Raw genomic sequence first — 25,061 nt, forward strand, 5'->3', positions numbered from 1 at the left:
TGTATCTATTTTTTGAAATAATCAAGTTTGCCGTTTTATTTCGAAACTGAATATTTCGTCATAGATAATTTGTTTTATGACAGAATATAAAGCAAATGTTTTTAAATTAAAATACACTAGCTTGATAACACAATTTAGCATATTATAGTTAAACCTTAGCTTGATACTGTTAATTAAAATAAAATTTAGCGCGTTAAGATTTATCTTAAAACAAAATATCCTGTTTTATATCAAAATAACCTTAGCTGTACAAGATTAGAAATTTTCGTTGTTGAATGACAATTATGTCTAAAAATAAAAAGATGGGAAATACATAAAAAAGGGTTGTATCACCATCTTCTTCTTCCCTTGCTTATATTAGGGCCATATATGAATAAAGATTGGAAACTTTCATTAGTTATGAGCAGATTCACTGTAAATGATCTAAATTAGAAAATTTATTGTTTCGGTACAGGTGAGGGGCTTTATTATTTTATGAAATGAAATGTATTCAGCCATCATGGATTTAAAAAAAAAATATACTCCGTTGCAGCTACTTTCCATTGACGTATGAAGTATAGCTTTGATAAGGTCCTTGATTATGTGTGTGATACTAGTTAAAAATTTAAATCGAAAGTCAGGAATGCGCAAGTTCACTGTACTTTATAAATAGTTATAAAACATATATCACTAGCTGATTTTTTTTTTTTTAAGTGAGATGATGGATGGCGTCTGCGGTATATTCAGAACTTGAATTCTTGAAGACAATCGAAAATTTTTACTTTATACGAATTTTTTTCATTCGATATTTGTATGCCTTGAACAGGCTTGGCATTTGTTTCTATTGTTCATTTTTCTTTTTCGATTTTTTTAAGCTTGTAAATTCGCTCGTGTCTAGTTCCGAGAATTGACGAAAACACTTAAAGAAAAAAAAAAAAATTCTGACCTATGTGGGATAAAAAAAAATTCATTTTCTCTTTTTTTTCTTGAGCGTTTATTGCCTCCGTCTTCTTCTTTTTTGACTATAAGAAAATAGACAAAAAGAAAATAATTTATGCTACCTTTGGTACAGGAACAAAATTTAGTCATAGTATGGTTTGTAAAGTCGATTTTTAAGTCATGCCAAGATGAATATTAAATGGTATTATCATTAGATCTTAATACGATATGATGAAAAAATAGATACTTTTCTTAGATATTTCTATCATTTTACTAAAAAAAGAAGGAACGTTATATTAATAAATTCATTATCAACAATGAATATGCATTTACTATATTTACATCTCAGATGATTTAAGCTCTTAAATAGTTTTTATGCTGCTATATTGTCATTCATGGTTAAGGTGATCGGTTTTATCGTTAGCAAAATAGACACCTGTGATTTATGATATATAAATTTCTGCTACGTTGTCTATTTTAATTAAAGGAAAACACGAAATACTAAGAAGTACTTTTATGAAACAAAACAAAATTTATCATAAATGTGGAAGGTATAAATGATAGTAGCATAATGTTTATTGAACATTTTGGATTAAAGGTAAGAGAACTTATTTAAATAATGTATCGCTCTAAATTGTTGGTGCTATGTATACCTTTTACACAGGGAGAAAAAAAACTGATAAATAGAAATTAGCCGTGAATAATAATGAAATTTTTCAATATTATTTCATGCAACCTGAAATTTTTATTCGATAAATTAATGATGATTATTTAGTATTTGGCAGTATCACTTGAACAAATATTATAAAAAAATGTTTTATTTTGAGAATGAGATATTCTTTTTTAATGTATTCAGCACAGCTACTATTTAATGTTTAAACTCATCAAACAAAAAAATATTTAAATAAAATATACAATGCGCATTTTAAAGCCTCATATGTCAAATTTTGTGGAATGAACATTTTTAAAAATGACACTATAACTATTTTTGGTATTCGTTAAAAATTTCATTTAGATAATTTAAAAATTCATTCATTTAAAATTCTTATAAAATTACTCACGCAACAAAACTACTTCATCTGAAAATACTATTGAAGAGTTATTAAAATTTTATTAATTTATAGTTTCTCAAAATATTGCGTTTTTTATGTTGATGAAAACTGTAAGCGGCAATAAAAATTAAAAAAAAAAAATCAAGATGCCTGAAAATAGATAAGTAGATTCTATTTTCAGATAGTTTTCATGAAGAAAGTTGCTGTTATTAAACAGCTTTCAAACATTTAGTAAAAAAAAACGATATTTCAGTTTTTGAAATTCTGCTATTCCATAAATACTATGTTTTCCTACCAGGACAAAAAAAAGATTTATTTTTCTTTTTCATTCGCTTTATTTTTCATTTACATCAGGGAATTTTTTTCACATGTTTATTGGCAATTTTTTAAAATTCCATTGATGCTCTAAAATGCGAAAATCTTGGGGTATTATCATTCATTTCTTTCATGATTCATCATTTGTTTCTTTCTGCATACTGCATCTTTCTGCATCATTTGTTTCTTAGCCCATATTAGGAGAGGGAATTTTTGTTTGAGACAGTTATATAATATATTGCTATCACGCTCTATGACATAAAGTATAATTAATAACGAAAAAAAATGATTTAATAACAAAAAAATTCTTTTGAAAAACAATGGCGGAATCTGATCTATGTAATTAATACAACACTACTCAGAGCGCCATCTATGAGAAATATTAACCACAGATGCAATGTATTCATTTATGCGGATAAACTCTTAAAAATGTTCTTCGCATGCTTCTTCGTCTTATGAAGTAACGATTTTTAGTGAATAACATGCTATTTTTATAACTGTTAAGATTTTGTAACTGTTATTTATGAATTTTTAAGTTGAATTTTATCTTTTTTTTTATCAAGGGATCTTTATTCTAATTCTGTAAATCGCACAGAATGTTAAAATGAGGAAAAACCACAGGAAAATTTCACCATTTTCGAATTTTATATTTGCAGATTTCAAAGGGATCTTTATTCTAATTCTGTAAATCGCACAGAATGTTAAAATGAGGAAAAACCACAGGAAAATTTCACCATTTTCGAATTTTATATTTGCAGATTTCAAAGGGACAGAATTAAGTTTTAAAAAGTCAAACAGATTTAATAATATCTGTTAAAATTAATTTTGGTGTGACCCACACTTACTCCAATTTTTAGTATTTTTAATTATTTTTTTAAAAAAAATTCAAAACTGGGTTTTACTAGCACAACACAAGATGTAGCATCAAAAACAGCCAATTTTTTTTTAAAATTATTTTTTTAAAAAAAATTTACAAAATTTGAGTAAGAGTAAATGGCACAAGCAGTTATTTTTGAAAAATTTATCGAAACTGCTTAATTTTTTTTATATTTATGCATTTGCAATCTTTAAGTATGACATCGATTAATGAAGAAATCATCTCATAGTTTTGAAAAACGTTTGTGATCTGATGGTATAGTAATTGTAAAGTTATTCTAAATTGTTCCTTTTAAAAAATATGCAAAATGTAAGCATCGCTCAATGATTACAACAAATTTCAACTTTGTGGGAAAATCTTGTCAAATGGACGTTATAGAGTTTAATATTTCTTAAGAAATTACTTAAATTTCAAAGCCCAGATAACGCTTTTAAGTGATATAGTTTACTCATTATCAAGATGCTTTTATTTTCCTCAGATAAAGAGTTCAAAAAACATTAATAGTTTTATCATGAGTAATTTAACCTTTATTAATGAATAATGTGTGATACATAAAAATTCATATAACGAATAACTTTGATCGAACAAAATTGCTTAAAGATTTAAAAGTAATTTCATAAATTTTTTCTTTGAAAATGATAGTGTATTATTTGTTTATAGTATTCTAAAACAAAATGTATCTCAAAATTAAATGGTTTCGATTAAATGTATTGCACATGAATCAAAAATTTGTGGTTTATTATAGAGAGCATGCTATTTCGTAACATTTGAGAACAAAATATGACTTAAAATTCCGTTGTTTAGATTAAATGCATTTATCGAAAATTAGACAATGGCATTCAAGTAATTTAATTTCCTCAACAACTAAAACATAAAATATTTTTAAAACTTTTTTAGAAGAAAAGTTGTATTGGTAGAAGGATAACTGGTTTTAAAAAAAAGGTAGCATCAAGTTCTTGAAATTCGTGAGAATTATATGCGTATTGTTTTTAGGTTAACTTTGCTGAAAGATACATAGTTAAGTTTGAAAATTCACCTTTCAAAATGAAGGAGTGAATTTTTCGCAAGTTCAAATATAGTTTAGATTTTATTTTCAGATTCATTCATTTTATATTTAGAATATAAGCTTTTGAAATATAAAATAAAATTTGCAAAACATGCTTAAAATACTCTTTTTTTAATATGAAAAAGTTATTTTTTTAAATTTTATATTTTGCTTTTATTTATGTAGCAATATTTTAAACAACCTCTAAGAAGTCCTTTATTTTTATAAACATATCTGACTAATTTAAGTTTTCATTTTTAATGTTTGTGGCTAATATATGTAGCTAATTTATTAATAAGTATCCGCATATTGTTAAAGAAATGTCTCTTTATTAAGAGCAAGTTGCTAAAGGAATGTCCTATTTCTGAGCGCATATTGTAGGTTGCAAGCTCCAGATTGTTTATCAAACTTAACTTCTCATTTTCTAAGAGGGTCTATATTAAGGCCCTTTAAATAATCCTTGAGTCTGCATCTTAGTAAGCAAACAACCACAAGTTTGTCTTGGGATAAGGAAAGATTTCATACTGCCAACCCAAACTTCTCTCTTCTAAATCGGTGTTCGATGCCTGTCGAACCACTCCACTCATCCCTATTTCGAACAAAGTATCGGCACTTTGTCGAACACCTTACCAAGGACAGCAGGCATCCTCCTGATTCGGAGAAGATTTATCTCCATCCTCTTGAAGGCAGGAACCATCGGGAGCAACATGGTAGCGAAACACTCTAAAAATATATCCCGTCATTCTCTCTCTCCGCTTTTCTTTTCGACATGCCCCCAAAAGAAGGTTCACCCAAAAAAGTTGATCCCACAGATGCTGAAGATCTCGGTTGGGTGTGTGATGATGCTAGAACTTCATGAGAGCAAACTGCATGTATAACTTCCGGATTGGCGCGGAACAAAGTTTTGACTAGGGGCATTGGCGTTAGACTGATTCGATTCAGGTAATTTCAACGGTTGGTTATTTCCTTTTTCTGAATACTGAAAATTTGGATATCATTTTAGGAAATCATACAAATCATAGAATCGAAATTTTTTTTAACTGAAGACATGCAATTTTTCATTGAACTTGACAATTATCATTGAGATCAATTTTCTTATAGGGTTATTTAAATACATTTATTATTTCAGTTATAATTATAATACTGATTCGAGAAACTTGAAGAAGGTAGAAATTTATAAGAAGTTCCAAAGACAAAGTGAAAAAAACTAACATATACAAAACTTTATTTAAATTCTCTAGACTTCCAGAATTAAATTTGCTGATTACTACGTTGAGTAAAAAACTCTTATTGTTTTCTTAAATATAATTATTATTTCAATAATGGTATAGTTAAAGAAAATTTGAACTCGGAAGAAATTTGTAAAAATGGAAAAGAGAAACATCTTATGCAGGCCAAACTTTGATAAATTCAATCTCGAGCTAGCTTCTTATCGTTGAGTAACAAATTCTTATACTTTTGTTTAAAGACTTTTTATACTTCAATTTTGATTTAGGTTAGCTCAAATTTGCACGAAAACATAAAAATTTCCAAATAGAAAAGATTTAGAAATGTAAACACAAAAAATAAAATATCTAGATACGTTTTAATTTTTTAATGAAATATCTTATTTTCAGTGAATTAGAAATTCTTTTTTTTTATTTTAAAGAATTTATAATTTCAATTATGTTAAAGTATTTTTAAGGAAACTCAAATTTGTTGGAATTTATGAAATGTTAAAACGAACGAGAGAATAATCCTATACTCATAAACTTTTGATGCTTACATTCTCTAAGATTATTTCAACTCTGCAATGAATTAAATCTTTATTGCAATGCTTAAAATTTTCATATGTTTATTTAAAATCATTTACAATTTTAAATATGATAAATCTGTGCAAACAATTTTTCCAAAACTTGTGTCAATCGAAATATGTTTTATTTTCTTTTTAACTGTCAATCATGCAATTGTGTTACAAAAAAGGCTAAAAGAAATTGAATAAAAGTTATAAACGCGAGAAATTATAAAATTTATAATAATACGGACTTATATTATCTTAATATTAGACAAGGTATTATTAGTCGAGAACTGTAACAAAATGATAAACACCAATTAATAATTTTTTTTAAAAACATTTATTTCTTGAAAATGGGTAAAATTGAACTTTTACAAAAATACATAAATAATTAAATAAATTTAAAATTTTAGAATATCTTAAATTCTGATAGATATATCTTAGTTTTTTTGATTGCATAAATTATATTTAATTCACTCCAATAGTTATTTTAAATAGTTGAAATTTCTTAAAAATAGTTAAAATAGCTAATTGTTATCAAAAGTAAGCTTGCTTATACAATTATAATTTTTTTAAAATATAGGTTATAAATTATAAGAATAAATTTAAATTGAAGTTTAAGAAGCATATTAAACTAATTTGCTCATGATTTAGTCATAAAATCCTTATTTTAAACATGAATAACGCTCAAATATGTTGCAACAAAGTTGAATCATGTTTTTGAACAAATTGAGTTTCAATCTTATAATAATTGACTAGTGCGATAGACAGTATGAGGGTTTATGATTATGAACATTTCTTATGGGACAATATATTAGTATCATATTACGACTAACGTTAAGCATGCACCAATATTTCTGACAGTTATGAATGAAAAAGCATTTAAATGAAATGCTTGTAATTTTAACAAGATATAAGATAAAAAGAATATTGAAGTACAATATTGTATTTTGTGCTAGTTTTAGTAAATCTTATTAAGTAGGTTTGGAGTATAAAATAAATAATAAATAACTTCCTAAACTTATATTCGTAGTTCTTAAATATGCAAAAAGAGCAAAATTTTGGAGAATAAGAAGACATTAATTTATTTTACGTGAACAGGCTATTTTCATAAATCAATGTACTTTAGAGTACCTTGATATAAATGATTATACAAACCACATAGCAAATGACTTTGATTTTTATTGTAGCAAGGGAAAAAAGCTTTGCAAGAAGTCTAATAAATTTTTAGCATTAGCCTTTTGAAAAATACTTCTTTAAACTATACAATATAATTGTTAACTGGAAGTAAAATTCAACCACTATAAAACTAATATAGAAATTATTTTCATAATTATTAATTAAATATGTTTATTTATATTCTTCTATTTTATTTTTTTAAAAAAGTTATGTAGTTTAAATAATTGTTATTGCCTTTTCTTCATGTTTTTGCTCAAAATATTTTTGAAAGCAAAATAGTTATCACCTTTCCTTGGATTTATTGTTCAATTTCTTTAATTAGTAATGTTTGAAAAAATTAAGAAATTTGTAAAATTATACGCATGGAGAATAAAATGGTGGTTATAGTACTGTATGGTAATATTATTTCTTGTAGAAAAATCGTAATTCTGGTTAATAATGCAAAAAATATACGGTGCTTAAACCATTGATTAGGTAATTTTTCCGCTCATATGACAACGGTTTACCGAAACTTCTAGTTTTCAAAATTATAGTTCTTATTACAACACATTTAAATAAATATAAAATTAAGAAGTAAATTTAACAGAATAACTGATTTTTATGCCTTGCTCTGAGATTTTATGATGAAATTACCAAATTTTAGAACGATTATCAAATTTTATTAAATATTACAAAACACTGTTTTATTGTTAATTTTAACAAAATGCTTCGGTCAAAATTACTGAGCTTTTTGATGTTCCCATAGAGCCAAAAAAAGGGTAAATTTTACTATATTCTGTTAGTTTTGATCAGATTATTTTCCTTAGTGAGAGGTTTGTGTATAGTTATGATGGCTTATAAGAAAAGTAAAAACTCCTGTAGAAAAAAGAAGTGAAACATGAATGATAAAATTAGTTAGTCTCATTTTTAAAAATTATGTGATATATTTATAAAAGCTTTTATGAACAAATATTTATATAATAGCTGTTATTTGAAAAACTTTTTTAGTTAGGGCAAAGAAAGGCAAATGTATGGATTTCAGCTTCAGTTCTTTTGTTCTAATTGTTTTTCTTTTTTAAGTTTGATAAATGAACTTATTTATAACCGGAAAATGAGAATATTATTTTTGCAGTCTTATCGCAGGTTACTGACGTCATTAGCAATTCGGCATACATTTGTTAGGACAGACAAACTTTTTTTAGTGTCTTTTTATTCTTTTTCATTTGTTATTTTGCCAACTGTTTAAACGCCAGTTGTAAAACTAATCTGTCAGCTGATGAGTTAAGTTGCCAAACAAAACTAGTTTTTTTTTTCACTTTTTGATAGAGGTTTGATGCTAATTATGTGAATTGATATCGAGTGTTTCCATGTCAGAAAATAAGTCGCTGCGCGGGAGTTATTAAAACTAGCACCATCGTAAGTCTTCTTTGCTAGGATACTACCTGTAGATATATCATTAGTGCATGCTGACTTTAATTATTTTAAAATTAAAACTTGCATTACCTTTCAACTTCTTTGTAGTGAGTTGGTATGTTTCATGTAGATTTAATATAATTTATGTGTATTGATTTTAAAATAAACTTTATCGCAACAGAATTTTTTTAGAGGGTAAAATTATCTTATACATATTTACTTTTTCTGTTTTATTTGTGGCAAAAATAGCTCAAAGAATTCCCCCCCCCCTTATTTAAAAAAAATATTCCTTTGCTTTCCTTTCTCTTTCTATTTCCTTTTGAATTTAAATGATTCTTCAATTTTCGTTCAACATTATCATAATTTCGTTCATCATCTTTTGACTTCTCGGTGTGATTAGGTTTGTTTCATGTATCTTTAATATAATTTATGTGCATTGATTTTAAATTCTGCCTCTATCGCATCTCAATTTTTTTTCAGGGGGTAAAAGTATCTAATGTTTACATTTTCTGCTCTATTTGAGCAAAAAATAACTCAAAGAATTCCTCCCCCTTTTTTTTAGAACCCCCCCCATTGTTTTCTCTTTTTTTTCCAATTCCTTGTAAATTTATTTAAATGATTCGTCCCTTTTTGTTCATAAATTAGTCAAAGGTATAAAACTAAAGTAGCAGAATTTTTTTAACCAAACTCTAAATGACAATTTTATGAAATGCTTCGTTATCAGGTCTCAAGAGGGATGAAACTGATACAATCATAAGACTTCTTTGCAATGAGTTTGAATCTGAAGTGTAATTTGAAAACATTGTTTGAAATTTAAACGATCACTTGTGGACTCTCTTAAATAATAATGATAGTAAGATAAGTCATCATTTTTAGTTGTTCTGCAATCAAAAAAATAATTATTTGTATACACTGTTCGAAATTTCGAGCTTTTTTAACCTTATGATCATTCAAATTTCCATGGAATCTTAATATGGTGTTAATTTCAACCATATTATAGTACTTCTAAAACTTACACTCTCAGAAATAAAACTCTAACCTTCAGTATTTCAGCAATCCTTGAGCTATATTTTGTAATTTTGAGAATTATTTCGTCACGAAATCACTTTATTTGTGACGAAACGGTAACTCTTAAATGTATGGCGAAGATTTTTACTTAACTCGAAACCTCATCATAATGCGTTGTGGGAGATCGTTAACTAGAATGACGAATACTAGAAGACGATCAAAAATAAAGTGACGAAGTAAGGCAACCGACAGTGTGGTGTTCAAGAAGTTGGCCTCGTACCCGGAAGATCCCTGGTTCGAATCCTGCTTTACTGAGGAGAGTAATCTCTCTCTCTCTCTTCTATCTTTATTTCTTGCGTTGTTAAGGTGACGTTGATCCAGCTTTATGGTGCCTTCGGTATAGTTAAATACAGGAAACACAAGGAGGTTTCTTTTTGTGTAAGAAATACAATGATGTAATATTTTTTACCATTGATGAAATTCATTTCCTCGAAGGAGTGACGATAGCTATTTCGTTACTCTGATGAAATGTTCTCTCGGAGCATATACCAGGAAACGGTTTCGTAAAAAACGTAATTATTTATTCGTAATCTGAAAATTTGTTACGAATCACGTTTTTATCACTGTAAACTTATTTCTTTGGAAAATATGAACCAATTTTGAAGTTTACACAGTCTATCTCACCTGAATTATTTTTAACATATATTGTTTATGTTTTCCTTTTTATTTGATTCAAAAATAGTACAAATTCTCTTTCCCCGGATATTCTATTCCATTGCACATGTTATTAAAACAATTTACCCATTTTTGTTTGTTAATGAATGATAAATTTCAAGTCAAAAATGTAGAAATCAAAAAAGAAGTTAGTTCCCCCCCCAAAAAAAAATAGCAATTATGAAAAATACTTCTATTGGTCGATAGATTTAATGATTGGTTTGTTAAAATACTCTAAAAAGTTATTTCTTTCTTATTTCTTTTTTACTTAAGACAGGTTTTGAGTCTTTTAGAAATGGTTAATGATATTTTTTGGATTTTAAATTTCAATAGTTTCGCTATACAAGTGAGAATTTTTATTTTTTTTACGATACAAATTTTATAAAGCAATAATAGTCATGATTATTTTTTATACATAATTGCAAACTGTGAGGGGCAAAATAACGTACTATATTCTGTTTATGAACTTTTAATATCATCAATGGAGCGGGAAGTAATAAAATAGAATTTTCTAGAGAGCTAAATCTTCATATTTTTAGTAAATATAATGAATATAATGAGAAATAAAATACAATGAACATAATCATTGTTCAAAGCAAACAATAAAAATATATTTTTTCAAAAGATATTTGAAGTAGATTTAAAATAATTTTATTTTTGTTCCGAAGAAAGATTTTATCGTATGAGCTCGCCATGAAACCAAAAATGCTACATATATTTTAATGATGAGATAAAAATAGAATTTAGAGCTAAATAGTATGTGAAGAATTCAAAAAGATTCTAAGAAGAGAGAAAAAGTTTTTTTTTCTACTCGTAGACAATGGTTAAATAAAATATCTAAGAGAGATGGAGGTAAATCTACTATAAAATAATAGACACTGAAGATTGTAAAGTCTAATTATAAGTACTTTGCATTAGTTTACATTTGAATGCAAGACATACTAAATTTACTAATTTTGCTTATAATTGTCGTTGAATGCTGGCTGCTTCAAAAATTGTTTTTGAAAGAAAACTTTTTAGGAGATTATAGATATTTTCAGACCAACCTATGCTTAAATAGAAAACTTTTAAAGGTTTCCATTATGCTAGAATTGTCACCCAATTTTTTCAGGTTCTTAAAATTCGGTTCTAGATAATACAATTTAGAGTTTAAGAGGAATGTTTTGACTTTAAATATACAATCAATAATTTTTAATAAATGACAAAAAAAAAAATTGGAAAAAAATGCAATGAAAAAAATTAAATTTAGTCACATACAAAGAAAAACAGAACAAAAGAATTCGAAAATTGGTGTGGTAGATATTTTCTTATTTTGTAACCAGCTCTTAACTGCCAACTTAATTCTGTAACTTTTTGATGGAACTAGCATTTACGTCACATGAACAGGAAAACCACGAAAACAACCCATGGTTAGCCCGATGACAGTTGGATGCTAATGCATAATCTTTTTACCACTGAGGATATTTTACGTCAGCACTGTGGTCGGTGTGAGCCGAGAACAGAACTCGTACCAACCAGCCATCTCTGGGATTCGAACCGAGGTCTCTTCATTGGAAGGTGAGCGCGTTATACCCTGAGCCACAGCGATTCATGCAATAGATACTGAAAAAAATTACATTTTGTTAAGAAAAAGATATTCTTCGATTGATGAATGGAATTCTAATAATGCTCCACATCGAAATTCAATTGCTGTATTTCGAAAGATAGGGGATTATATAATTCGACCTCGTTTGATACGTTAAATTTCCATTATCATTTGCCATTTTCAGGTGCAATGTATTGAAAAAGTCACTTTTGGTCTAAAGCTCACATCACAAACTTGAAAAATGAATTATATTTTTTGATACTAACATTAATTTATCACAGAATGATTAAAAACTGTAAGATGAGTTATACAATTTCTAATTTTATGTATTCTTTTTAGATTCACTACCACAAGCTAGAAGGAAACTCAGCAAAAAGTATTGTTGATTATGAAAGAAATGTACTCCTAGTCACTTCTAATGGCTGCAACACAAGAAGAAAAGCCTCTGTTTATTATAAATGAAATGCAAACGCGTATGCAAGAAATTTCACATACTCGAACAGATACTCCAACTTAAGCGACATAAACGAAAAGTGTGTGATGGAAACCACAGAAGATAAAAAATAACAAATTATTACCATAAGATTCCTATTTAAGCTATCATAGCGTCTTAGGGACCAGAATAAAATAAATTCAAACTATGAAATCCTGTAGATCGCATAGTGAAATGAAGGAAAGGTGATACTTTTTTTAATCGAACATGTTGGATCTTTTTCGCAGCGTGAAAGGCCTCGTCAAGGTTTCCAGAACCAAAATCGACAATGAAGTCTTCCGTCTGCATTATACCTTTACAGTGTTATGTTTAGTAACATTCTGCATAGTGGTCACTACCAAGCAATACGTTGGAGATCCAATACAATGTGCTCACTCCAGGGAATTTGCATCGGAGATTATGAACACCTACTGCTGGATTCACACAACCTATACCATTCCCTCTGCCTACCAAAAGAAAGTAAGTGACATAAATACTTAATTCTTCAGTTGAGAGATTTCGCAGTTTTACGTATCATCCTGGAAGCTGCCTTACGTTAAGTTTTGAAGAAACTGTGCCAATTTCGATGAAGTTTTCACTGTTAATGTTAAAAAGCAATAAAATAGTTAGAGAGCATGCGCAGTTGCTTCATAACTTACGTACGGGAGCATGCGAGAAGATGCTTAAAATTGCGAAGTCCTTTTATTTTAATTAAATTATAATAAGAACTAATTCCAATATACGTTATCACTAGGTAACACATATAATATAAAACACACATATATATAATAATACATAAATAGGGTAGCTCAGTTAAATTTAAATTAACCCTTTAACGCATATGGGACACCTTAGTCCCTTATATATATATTTTTTCCCCTTCCTGACTCTCTTATTACAAGCAAAAATATATTATGGTGTATTTTTTAATCATAAAAAACCATTTAATAGTTACTAAAAAAATCTTATCGGAATTACATTTGTACTAAAATATAAGTTCCAAAAAAGTAGTTTCATTTTTTTTCATTCATATTCAAACATTTTTTGACAGTTGATTTCGCAAATTAAGGAAATGTGAATGATCAATTACTGATCTAAATAATAGCAAATGTGGGCAAAATTGAAATTGAGATTTTGTGTATAGCTTTCACCGCATTTCACTACTTAGATTCAGTTTGAAGTTAGGATTACTTTTAATGTTTGCACGATTTAAAGACTAAAGATTGCTAACTGAAACCCAATAAAAAAAAAAAGAGTATCAATTCGAAAAAAAGCTAAATTTTTGGCCCTCTTAAAAGTAGAACTATAAGAAAATATTTCTGCATAGGGTGACCCTTAATGCATGTTTTTAGAAACCTAGTCAAATATTAAGTAAAAAATCGTTAAATGTCGAAAATTCAGATACTGTCTGTCTAGCGAAGGAACTCCCTTCGTCAGAGAGTCTGAGGCTGTCTATTGCTCAAAAGGGGATCTTTAGAAATGCGATTTTTGTTTGTTTTTGATACTTCTTTTGCTGACCCAAACCAAAAACTTGTTGTACTGCCCCATAACCCTACTTATTCAACTACTCGTTCACTAATGTTCAACTGTCACTGACTGTGCACTGAACGACTGACTAGGGCAGTGTTCCCCAATCCCCGGTCCGTGGATCAAATGGTAACTGGCTGCCCATTTCATTGAAACTGAATTTAAATTCCTAGGTTTATACCCCAAATTAAAAATATATGGTTAGGAATGGATCTGCAACCCATTTGTCAACAAATCGGGCGAATCTAGCATGTCTGTGCAAGAAGATCAACTGCTGGAGATTGCAAATGACGGCGGTCTTAAAACTACGTTCGAGACAACAACTCTGCCGGTGTTCTGGATTAAATTCATGGCAGAATACCCCGAGATTGCCACCACAGCACTTAAATCCCTATTGCCATTTCTGATAACCTATCTGTGTGAAGCGGAGTTTTCTGCAGTAACAGCAACCAAAACAAAGCAACGGAATAAACTGGACATAAGCAACACACTTCGGGTGTCATTGTCTCCGATTACCCCCCAGATGGAACAGTCTCATTGCAAAGAAACAAGCTCAGGGTTCTCATTAATTTAACGTTCTTGATAAAGTATATAAAGTGATTTAAAAAATTTAAATCACTTTATATTTGTTTTTGGTGTAATTGTACTTTATTTTGAAGGCATGTTTAAATACAATTAAAATAAAATTAATAAATTAAAATAATCTAAAATATAAACAATCAACGTTCCCCCCCCCCAGCAGTAAAATTATCAAACGTTGACAGGTCCACGGTGATAAAAAGGTTGGGAACACTGGACTAGGGGACCCTTTAAGTTCGATATATATTACGGAAAATGCAAAAATGAAACCACTATCAGAATTTAATGCATCAATTGAGAAGAGGAAGACAAGTACAATGTTAAAGTTTTTCGATTGCTGAAGAAGACAACGAGAAATTAAATGGTTATTAGAACAAACATTTCCAAATTTCACCAGACAATCAAATCTAGATTTGATTTGATTTCTGTTTGATTCGAAGCATTTCGACAGTGTTTTTTTGTCATTCAAACGTTCATTTCAATCTTCTATGTGTTGTATTGTGATTTTATTTCTAAAACGAAATATAAAATTATGTACACAGAGCGGTAATTACAAAATATCGTGTATTTCAACACAAGTGACCAGTTACTACACCCCAGCAGTTATTATTTCAATTAGTTTGCTGAAAGTTAAACTATACTATTTTTTCCCTGTTCAGTTTGAAGTTGTTTTTCAGAAAATGTTGAAATTATTTACTTGGATTTTGAAAATAGCAAATTATGAGTTGCTCGAACGTTATCATTCCTCATGAAAAGTAAACGAGGTTTTTGTTTAACTTAACCTCCGCTTCTCTTTCAACAATTTTTTTTAAATGTGTTTAAAAGAATAACGAAAACTTCCCGTCATTATCCACAACTTCTGTTAAAAGTTTAAATCCTCAAATATGCAGTTCTTTAAGTACTTATTGAATAGAAAAATTAAGTTAAACCTGTATTTACACGTTTACAATTGCACTCGTTTAACAATTAATTTAAACAAGTTACCTTTTCTCAAAATGCTGCTACCATTTGTAATGCGCCAGTCTAGTTGGTAGAGTCTTCAGTAGTTTCTAATCTGCTCTAATATTATTAGCCTTTTACAATCAGCAGCATATTCTTTTAAGCTAATAAGGAAATGCTTCAAGAATTATTCAATCTGTCTGAATATGCTTAGGATTATTATAATAAACTTTTGAAAAGGCTATTTATAATAAGTGTTCCCTGAGGCGCGTGGCTCAAAGGATAAAGCGTTTACCACCTAATGAGATAGTCTTGGTTCGAATCAGCTGTGGCTGGTTGATACAAATTCTGCTCCAGGCTCGCACCGACCACAGTGTTGTAAAATGTCCTAAATTGTTAACGAATCATGAATTATGATCCCATTGCGGCCGGACTAACCATGAGAGGGTTTCGTGGTTTTCCTCTCAATGTTTCGCAACTGCGGGTAAGTTACATTAAAAGTGCTTCCACGAAAGCTTGCGTGCCACAATCCTTGATCCACGAGTTACTTTGTCTTCTGAATTGGTTACTGAATTACAAGGCTATGGAGTTGATCATTAGTCGTAAACTCAAAATTCTAGTCGTTAATTATGCCTTATAGTATGATCAATATAAACTACTTGTAAATTAAGGTGACATGGATTAATGCTTTCTTTAACATATAACTTATATTATACTTGTCATAAATTTTGAGTATCGTATGAAGTAAGCACTGTTTATTTCATGAACTTGCTACTGATTTGAGGCTGCTTAAAGGTTTAAGTTTCATGCCTTCTATTTTGTTGTTTCTTTTGAAGTACTACAGCCATTTCCAATGAAAGCCGCCTAGGTCAGTTTCCACCAGCTTGACCTATTAGAAGCTAGTGTAATTCATTTACTAATACCAATGTTCTTTAAAAACTTTTCCACGTTGCCCATCGAGGTACGGCCTGAATCTCCTTTTTCTTTGTTGCTAGATTTAAAAATTTGACTTTGCATCTGTCTGATAATATTTACTTTTAGATTTGTTTGAAATTAAAAAACCCATAGTTATTTTTATAATTTCCATGTTTTTTTTCCATTTTGTTTCATTTTTTCACGAATAAAGGTATTATCTAATCACAAAATTAAAAAATAAGCATACTTACTTTCTGCGTATGTTAAAAATAAATGACTACTTGTAAAAAAGTTTTATTTATTGGTTAATGAACATAAAAATAATAATAAAAAAGGTAGTTAGCAGGGTAGTAAGAACAGAACTTTTATATTAGTTATTAGTATATTTTAAACCAAAAATTTACTGAGTTATAATTAAGTAGAATCCATTAAAGTTACAACAACACCTAGCAACTTTGTGATAGAGTAACTATTTTCAATGCTTTAGCAAACAACGATGATTGATTCAGAAGCTTAGAAGACGCTAGTCGCCAATTTCCGTGCATATTTCCTTGATCTTATTATAGCAAATCAACCTCTTAAAATTCCATATTAATTAGATATTATGATTCTCATTCAATGAAATAAATATTCAGTATAGATAGATGCAGAATGCTATTAATAATTAATAAATTTCAATTTAGATTCAAGTCGATCTTCATTGTGCACTGTCGAACACTTTTTAGAAAAACTTTACATGCGACAAGTGTCACCTGTGGAGTTTTCTTTCCTAGATTCGATGTCATGGGCTTTAATCTGTTATTTTTTTAAAAGTATTTTACGTTGCTCATATATATTCATACAATATCATCTATATAATATTCATACAATATCATCTACAGGGTGTCTCAGTTAAGCGTTTCAGAACTTCTAAGAGGGGTGGGGGGCATCCTGACGACTCGAAATCATATAACAATGTGGGGTCGGAAATGCTTTCCTGAAGCGGTGACGTACACAGAAGCACCATAAAGAAAAGAGACCGTAAGTGAAAAATCTCTATAATAATACATTGAAAAAATTATATGGCCTCCTCGGTCACCCGACTTATCATGTCTTGATTTTTGGAGTCATATGAAAGCACTGGTTTATGACACTCCTGTTGATAATGCTGGTTGCAAGAATCGCAGTAGCTGCCTGCGAGACATGCCTGGAGTATTGCAGAGTGTTCGAATGACCTTGCGCCGGAGATGTGAGGTGCACATTGTAGCCAGTGGCAGAAACTTCGAACACTTACTTTGGCCCATGTACCATATAATTTTTTCAATGTATAATTATAGCGATTTTTCACTTACGGTCTCTTTTCTTTATGGTGCTTCTGTGTACGTCACTGCTTCAGGAAAGCATTTCCGACCCCACATTGCTATATGATTTCGAGTCGTCAGGATGCCCCCTACCCCTCTTAGAAGTTCTGAAACGCTTAACTGAGACACCCTGTATATAATAAAAGGAAACCAATCTTCTTGAGAAAAAAGAGACTGAGGATTCCCCCCCCCCATTCTGCTGTACTCATTTTCTTGTACCTTGCAAAACGTATGAATTTAAAATTACTATAAGGAGGATGACGTTTCTCTCAATATCTGGAATTTTTTTGAAAATCTTGAAATTTTAAAAATTGGTTACGTTTTGCAGTCATCAATTTTGTTTTGCAACGCATACAGGGTCTTCTGTAATGACCCTTTAATATGTACTTTTTCAATTCTTTCAAAAAATGAAGTGCAATCACAGAAAGCCAAGCCCATCAAGTATCAATAATCTTGGAGTGACCCATTCTATACTCTTTCACTATATATTTATTACTTAACGCAAAGACAGGCACGAAGCCGTGTAGAATATAAGCAAACTAATTACGCTTCAAAGTTACGCAAATAATAAATTTAAGTTAAGTAAAAGACGTAGACGAGATATTTCAACTTATTCGATGTGCGATACGATGCAGTATTTAATTAACTTCTCGTTAATTACTATTCTAACTTACATGGAAAAACTTAGCTGATCTTGAACACGCCATTTTGCTCATAAACGATCAGCTGGCGATGACGTCATAGGTCACATGTGTGGGTATATCCGTGATTTTCTTCTTCCTGAAGTGCTAGTACCCAAATACTTATCAACTCCTCCATTTTATCTAGAAATAAATCAAACAGATTTGATCAATCAGATTTGATGATTAAATTTCATCATAAGTGATTCATTATATTTTTAATTGCGTTTTTTTCCCCTCTCTTAAACATTAAATTGCGATCCCCAATGTCTATGTTTTGATTTTATTTATTAACAAGTATGGTAGAAATATATTTTAAGAGTGATCATAATAAAATACTCAACATGTAACACTGAGCCGTGATGGCTCAGGGAATAGAGCGCATACCTTCCAATGAGGTGAACCCGAGTTCGAGTCCCAGGGATGGTTGGTCAATGTGAATTTTGCATCTGGCTTGCACCAACCACGGTGCTCACGTAAAATATTCACAATAGTAGAATGGATCATGGTTCAGAGTCCCCTTGCCGCCATTCTAACCGTGGGAGGAATTCGTGGTTTTTTTCTACATGTAATGCAAATGCGGGTTAGTTCCATCAAAAAGTCCCCGACGAAGGCAAAATTTCTCGGTACTTGATTCAGGATTTCGCTTGTCTTCTGGATTGGGTTCAAAATTACAAGGCTACGGCAAAATTACAAGGAGTTGAACATGTAGTCGTAAACCTAAAAATTTAGTCGGCTGTTCAACGACGGTTATAATATTATAATATTATAATTACAATATAACATATAACACTAAATATTACTGATAATGCAAAGATAAAACAACAGGCACTCCAAATAGGATCATTAAGAGTTTAGATCATTTTAAACCTAAATGAGTCATTTTGACTCATCTTGTAAGTTCAATATTGCTATAACAACAATCCTATAGGTTTCAATGCTAACTTCCAAGTGCTATTTAAAAGATAAAAAAAAAAGAAGAAACAAATTTACATCCTTTTTTCAAGAGAAAAAATGTTTCAAGCGAAACTGGAGGTCTTGGAAGTAGAAATTGCTTCAGCGTAAGTTTGCGTTTTAAAATAATGTGGTAGAAAATTTCTATTTTCTGCCCTGCATTATTATGACAAGTGCGAAAAGGTTATTTGTGTATGTATATTTTGTGGGAAGCATTACGCGGTCTTCCACTGTTGCATTCGCATCACATGTCAGGATGCTATATTTTACCAAGAAAAATAGCTTCAGCGGTATTAGTTTAAAAAAAATAGCAATTAAAAATGTCTAGTTAGAAAAAAATACCCTAAATTGAAATAATAATGTGATTTTATTTTATTTTATAAACAAGTAGAACAGTTGACCTAATTTTGAGTTTACGATTAACAAAGTTCAATTTTGTAGTTTTGTAATTTTGAACCCAACCCACAAAAGAAGGGAACACCTGGTTAAAGAATTGGGACAAACTAGTATTAGTGGAGGACTTTTTTAATGGAACTAACTAGCATTTTGCGTTACATGGAAAGGAAAAGCACGAAACCTTTTCATGGTTAGCCCGAATGCAAGGCGTTTCTAACCCATGATCCGTCTACCTCTGAGGATATTTTACGTCATCGATTTGGTCAGCATGAGTCCTTAGCAGAATTTGTATCAACCTGCTACCACTGAGATTTGAATCTGGGTTACCTCGTTGGGAGGTGAACACTGTATCTTATCAAAGCCGCTGCGGATCTGATTTGATTTTATGTAACTAAAGTAGAGAGCAATAATAATACAGGTAAATCATACTGATAATTCATACAGGATTTTCTGCATCTTTATTTTCTGAAACGCTATATTTTTCATCAACGCCAATAAAATAAATATTTTTAAATTTATTTTTAAAATAAAAATATCTTTCATATATTTTCAAAAACCATTTTTTACGTAACCAATTTAGTTGAAACACTAAGAGTCAGCGTTCACTTGAATATTTTTCAAAAAGATGAACAGTGTTAACTCAGTGATTTTATTCTTGACATTTATTTATGCGGAACGAGGCATTCCTGTTTACTGTAATTTATAATTATTAATGTATGTCAATATTTTTTATCTGAAATAATGTAACAGTAATATTTAAAAAAGTAACGCTATAATCAAAAAATTCCGGAAAAAATCAACAAAAATTAGAATTTTCAATACTAATGTTAAATTTGTCCTACTATATGGACCTGAGGCAGGGTACTGCAATAAAAATAACATGAAAAAACTTCAAGTATTTATTAACAACTGTCTAATAAGACTTTTGCGTATCAAGTGGTTCCATAAAATTTGTAATGCAGAAATCCATAGAAAAGCAAATCAGAAATCAATTTACCTGAAATTAAAAAACGTAAATGGAAAAAAGATTGGTCAAGTTCTGCGTAAACCTAAAAAATTTAAAGTAGAAACAAGTTTTTGATTGCAACCCTCTGGGCAATAGAAAAAGAGGAAGACCTAAAAATACTTGGCAGAGGCCGATTGTAAACGAATTGAAAATAATAAATAAATAACAAAAAATTTTAATAACAGTTTTAAAGTTATATATTTAAATTGTTTTAGAAAACGAAACTGAGAACGATGCTTTCTTAATTTTAATGTAATTCCCTTGATTGTAAAGGGTACACAAAATTCATTTTCGTTCACAGATAGAATAGAAAGTAGAAAGCAACAATGTTAGAGAAAATTTGTTTCAATGAGCAATTGAGGTCCAAAGATTTGTATTAAATATACAAATGAGTATAAATTCAAGTTTCTATGAATAATCAAAAAAGTGTTATAGTTAACGTTCTTTTGAATGATTGAATAACGTATAATTCAATTTTATAGTAACCATAGTATCGATTTTTTATAATCAAGAATTATTTTAATTTATAAAATGAAGCTATGAGAAATCATGGTTGAAATGTACCTAATTTTAGGAAATGTATACTAAATGTACACTAAATGTTGTAAATCTATTAAATAAACAAAATAATTTATAATTATTTTTTATTACTTCACTTGATATTATTATTATTATCAATTAAAGGAATTTTTCAAACTATAAAAATAGCGTTTATTTTTAAAGTAAATAATGTATAATTGTTATGTAAATTAGCACTTTGTGAATATTTTGGAATGATCTCTCATATTAATGTAATTCATATATGATATATACAGATGGATGATATAAATATATAACGAATACTTTTAAAAATAAATAATTATGAACATTTCGCATGAATATCAATATTGCTATTTTGAGAAGAATTTCACTTTTGACTTATTAAGTTACGAAAAAATATTTGTCATGAAGCATTCTAAAGATACAATAAATTTTTTTGTGCACTCAGATAATTAAAGAAACGTCATTGAAAGTATAAAATTCTTCCAAACAAAAATTTAAAAAAAAGTGCAGTTCACATAGAAGATCGCTTATTTTTTGATATACACATTCTGCTAAACTTTTTTCAGAGAAATACTTTTTATCGCACGTTTTCCTTTCACGCAAGATATATTTTCTCGTAAATTTTTAAAGACTATTGTTGAAACGCAGCGAAACACGTGGTTTGCCCGGCGTTTTCAAAAGAAACTCGTGACGTCACACGTGGTGTTCAAAAATAACTCACCACGCTCCTTTCTTTTGAAAAATATGTAACATTGGAGCGCAACCAAGTAACATCCAACAGTAGGAATGACGTTTCCAGTTGTTTGTGATGCAAGTGGAGAAAAGTAGTGCTCTTTGATGAATGGGTCTGTGGATAAGAGTAAGCAAACCCAGTCTTGCTTAGAATTTTGCATTGACAGATTTCGTCTACATTTTTCTCTCCTTTGCTTTTTGGGTTAAGGTTTTAATTGCAGAATGACAATACTAACTGAGCTCTTTTCATGAGCCAAGTTCATTGATTTAAATGAATAATCAATATCGGAGTTTAAATCTATGAGAACTTTCGGAATTTAGCCGATTGTCTCCTTTACTGTTGGTCAGATTTTAACGAGATTCGGTGTGAACATTGATCGATCTACAAACAAAATTATCATTCAACAATTTAATACATGATTGTTGCATAACAGTCGTCAGAGTTAAAAGTTATGAAACATCAGTTACAGAATCGAACAGACAATTGGTATAAAGAGAGAAAGATACAGATATACAGGCCTTTCTTCGTAAATTTATATGAGAATTATGGTTGTTAAGTCGTTCGTGTGTGTCAACTAGTCATTTTTTCGTTTTCGACGTAGCGAAATCATCTGCCACCTGAGCTTTCTGCCAAATATAAATATTTACTTCAACTTTGTTCCAAATCTAAGCAAATATCAGTTAGATGCGTGTCTGTCCCATCCCAGTAAAGAAAAAAAAAGCTTAGCTCATTGCGTGATAGAATCGGTGGCCCATTCCTTGCTTTAAATATTAACAAAAATTGAGAAAAATATTTACAAAGAAAGCGAAGCATTCAATAGGCAACGACCATCACTGATTGTCTATTGGTCAACCTTATTAAGCAGCACTGTTTTCAGGTCATGTTTGTTAAATGGTCATAGAGAGTTCCAATTTTCTTCCCTACAGGATCCTCGATATTATCGCTTTCTAATCCATAAGATAAATATTCTTATGTTCCTGAAAATTCTTTATTATCTGAGCCCTATGTCACTTTGCGTTGTCGTCCAGAAAAATGAAATTATGGCCAAATGCACATTTGATATAACATAGGTTCTAAAACTTCATTCCCACATGTCACATCAATCAAGGTACCTGACTCATGGGATGCTTCCGAGGTTTTCCTCTCCGTGTAACACAAATGCGAGTTAGTTCCATCAAAAAGTCCTCCACGAAAGCAAATATCTCACAATACTTGATCCAGAAGTTCCATTGCCTTCAGGATTGGGTTCAAAATTACAAGGTTACGGAGTTGAACATTAGCAGTCGTAAACCCAAAATTGGGTTGGCTGTTCAACACCCATTATATATATATAAAAGAAAAAAATCAAAGTACCTCTTTAAAAGATTTAGAGACAGAGTTGTAGCTAGGGTTAATAGCACTCCAAGACATACTCAGTTTTTGTTTCCTTGCGATATGATGTAGGATTTAAAAAAGGGCTTTTCGGGACCATTTTATGATTCAGATAAAGCAAAAACTCGTATCTACCACACTTAGCTATGTTTATTCAATTTTTTTTTATTGAATTTGATTTTAAATCTGCACAGCAACATAACTCGATTATTTCTAAATTTTTGTATGATTTGGTTTAAGATATAACAGCGAATGTTCATTAAAATTTCGCCAATTTGCAAACAAATAAAAATAATAAATAAAATAAAGTAGAAAATGAAGAAATACATAAAATAAATGTGAATAAATGAATACATAAATTAAAAAAACCCTATGTGCAATGTAAAATAACATATTAATAGAGTTCATATTCAATTTCTTGATAGATGGAATAAAAAGGTGAGAAAGTTATGTGGCCCTTAAATTGTCAAGTTAAATTGGATCTGTTTAAAAGAGAAAAGCATTTTACCCAGCAATTCATTTTTAACAATTTTTCATGAATTTGGTGTTCCTCTGAGGATGCACCAGGGGTCAGATGTCCCCCTTGCCCCCTGCTAGCTACGCCACTCGCTCTAAAAGCCATTTATCATGATGCCTGAGGAGATAATCAAACATTTTGCCCAATAATGGCAAATTTCTGGACTACTGAAAGAAAAGAAACTAACCTTAAATGGTTCATATAGAGGGATTAAATGAAAAACTTCTCACGATTTTGAACTCCCTTGTATTTCATGTAGCATTTCTAAAAATAAAATATTTCAAAAGGCAAATATAGAGAAAATATTTGCGTATTGGATTCTCTATTCCAAGATTCTTTTAAAGAAAAAATTGTTTTTATACATGTTACAAATCATATTGTTAATTGTTTTAATCACGTGTTTGCTTTTTTGTGTATTAATTTTTCCATGTTTTATGTAATAATTTAACATTTCACACGTAAAATAATTTTAACTAGCCAATAGTTTTAATTAAAAGCTTTGAATGTCTATAAAAGAATATGAAATTAAGATGTTTTATTTTCATAATAGATTTAAATACAAACTCTTTACAAGATACCGGCTTGAATTTTTCAATGATGTGCTAAAATTTTGAATCTATAACATACCTGAAAGAATCTTAAATATAAAATCTTCTATATGAACTTAAAACATTTTATTTAAAGTGAGAAAAAGTAAATGTACCTGATTTTTTATGATCTATACATCTAACCTGTATCTGAGTTTGTTTTGTTGGTCTCGTTTGGATATGAAATTGTTTTGTTTTGCTAGTTGTTTCTACATGAAAATTTCGTAAATTTTTTTCTTAAAAATCTAATAAAAGGAAGAGTTTGTATGCCTCTTATAACTGCAGAAACAGTAAAGTTAGAATTCAGAAATTTAGATAGCTGGTACAAGGGATAATTTCAGCCTTATATTCAAAAAAATGCATAAAAATTTTAATTAGTTTGTTTGAAAATAATGTCTGAAAAACGATTTTAATTAAAAGATTGTCTGAAAAACGCTTCAGCACTATGTATTTTTGAACATAAACTGCAAGTTGTTTTTTCCTGAACACAAATAAAATATATTATCAGTGATGTTTGTTAGTTAACAAGATCTACTCGCTCGAAAATTAGTATTATTCGGTACTTATTACATGTTTTTTAATAATTATTTAACGCTAATCATAGGTAAAATCAACGTGGAGTAACGTTACTAAAATAGAGGTT

The 25,061-nt window shown here is 29.6% G+C and overlaps 1 protein-coding gene across 3 annotated transcripts in view; it reads left to right on the forward strand.

The window, feature by feature from the left end:
- The first annotated feature begins 1,309 nt into the window (after positions 1-1,309).
- The window catches only part of LOC107454159 (innexin shaking-B), a 39,341-nt gene continuing 15,589 nt past the window's right edge, over positions 1,310-25,061 (forward strand). The window contains exons 1-2 of one of the 3 annotated variants that reach the window (XM_087159488.1): positions 1,310-1,516; positions 12,199-12,811. In XM_087159488.1, coding sequence (XP_087015614.1) covers positions 12,560-12,811 — 252 coding nt within the window. In that variant the 5' untranslated portion in view covers positions 1,310-1,516; positions 12,199-12,559. Of the gene's footprint in view, positions 1,517-4,708; positions 5,150-8,391; positions 8,556-12,198; positions 12,812-25,061 lie in introns of those variants that run through there. The other 2 variants (XM_021144361.4, XM_087159489.1) reach the window with 2 other exon arrangements.

Source organism: Parasteatoda tepidariorum, chromosome 3 (genome assembly GCF_982258835.1).
Source record: "Parasteatoda tepidariorum strain Cologne lab strain chromosome 3, Ptep-v5.0, whole genome shotgun sequence".
In the NCBI taxonomy this organism is placed as follows: Eukaryota; Metazoa; Arthropoda; class Arachnida; order Araneae; family Theridiidae; genus Parasteatoda; species Parasteatoda tepidariorum.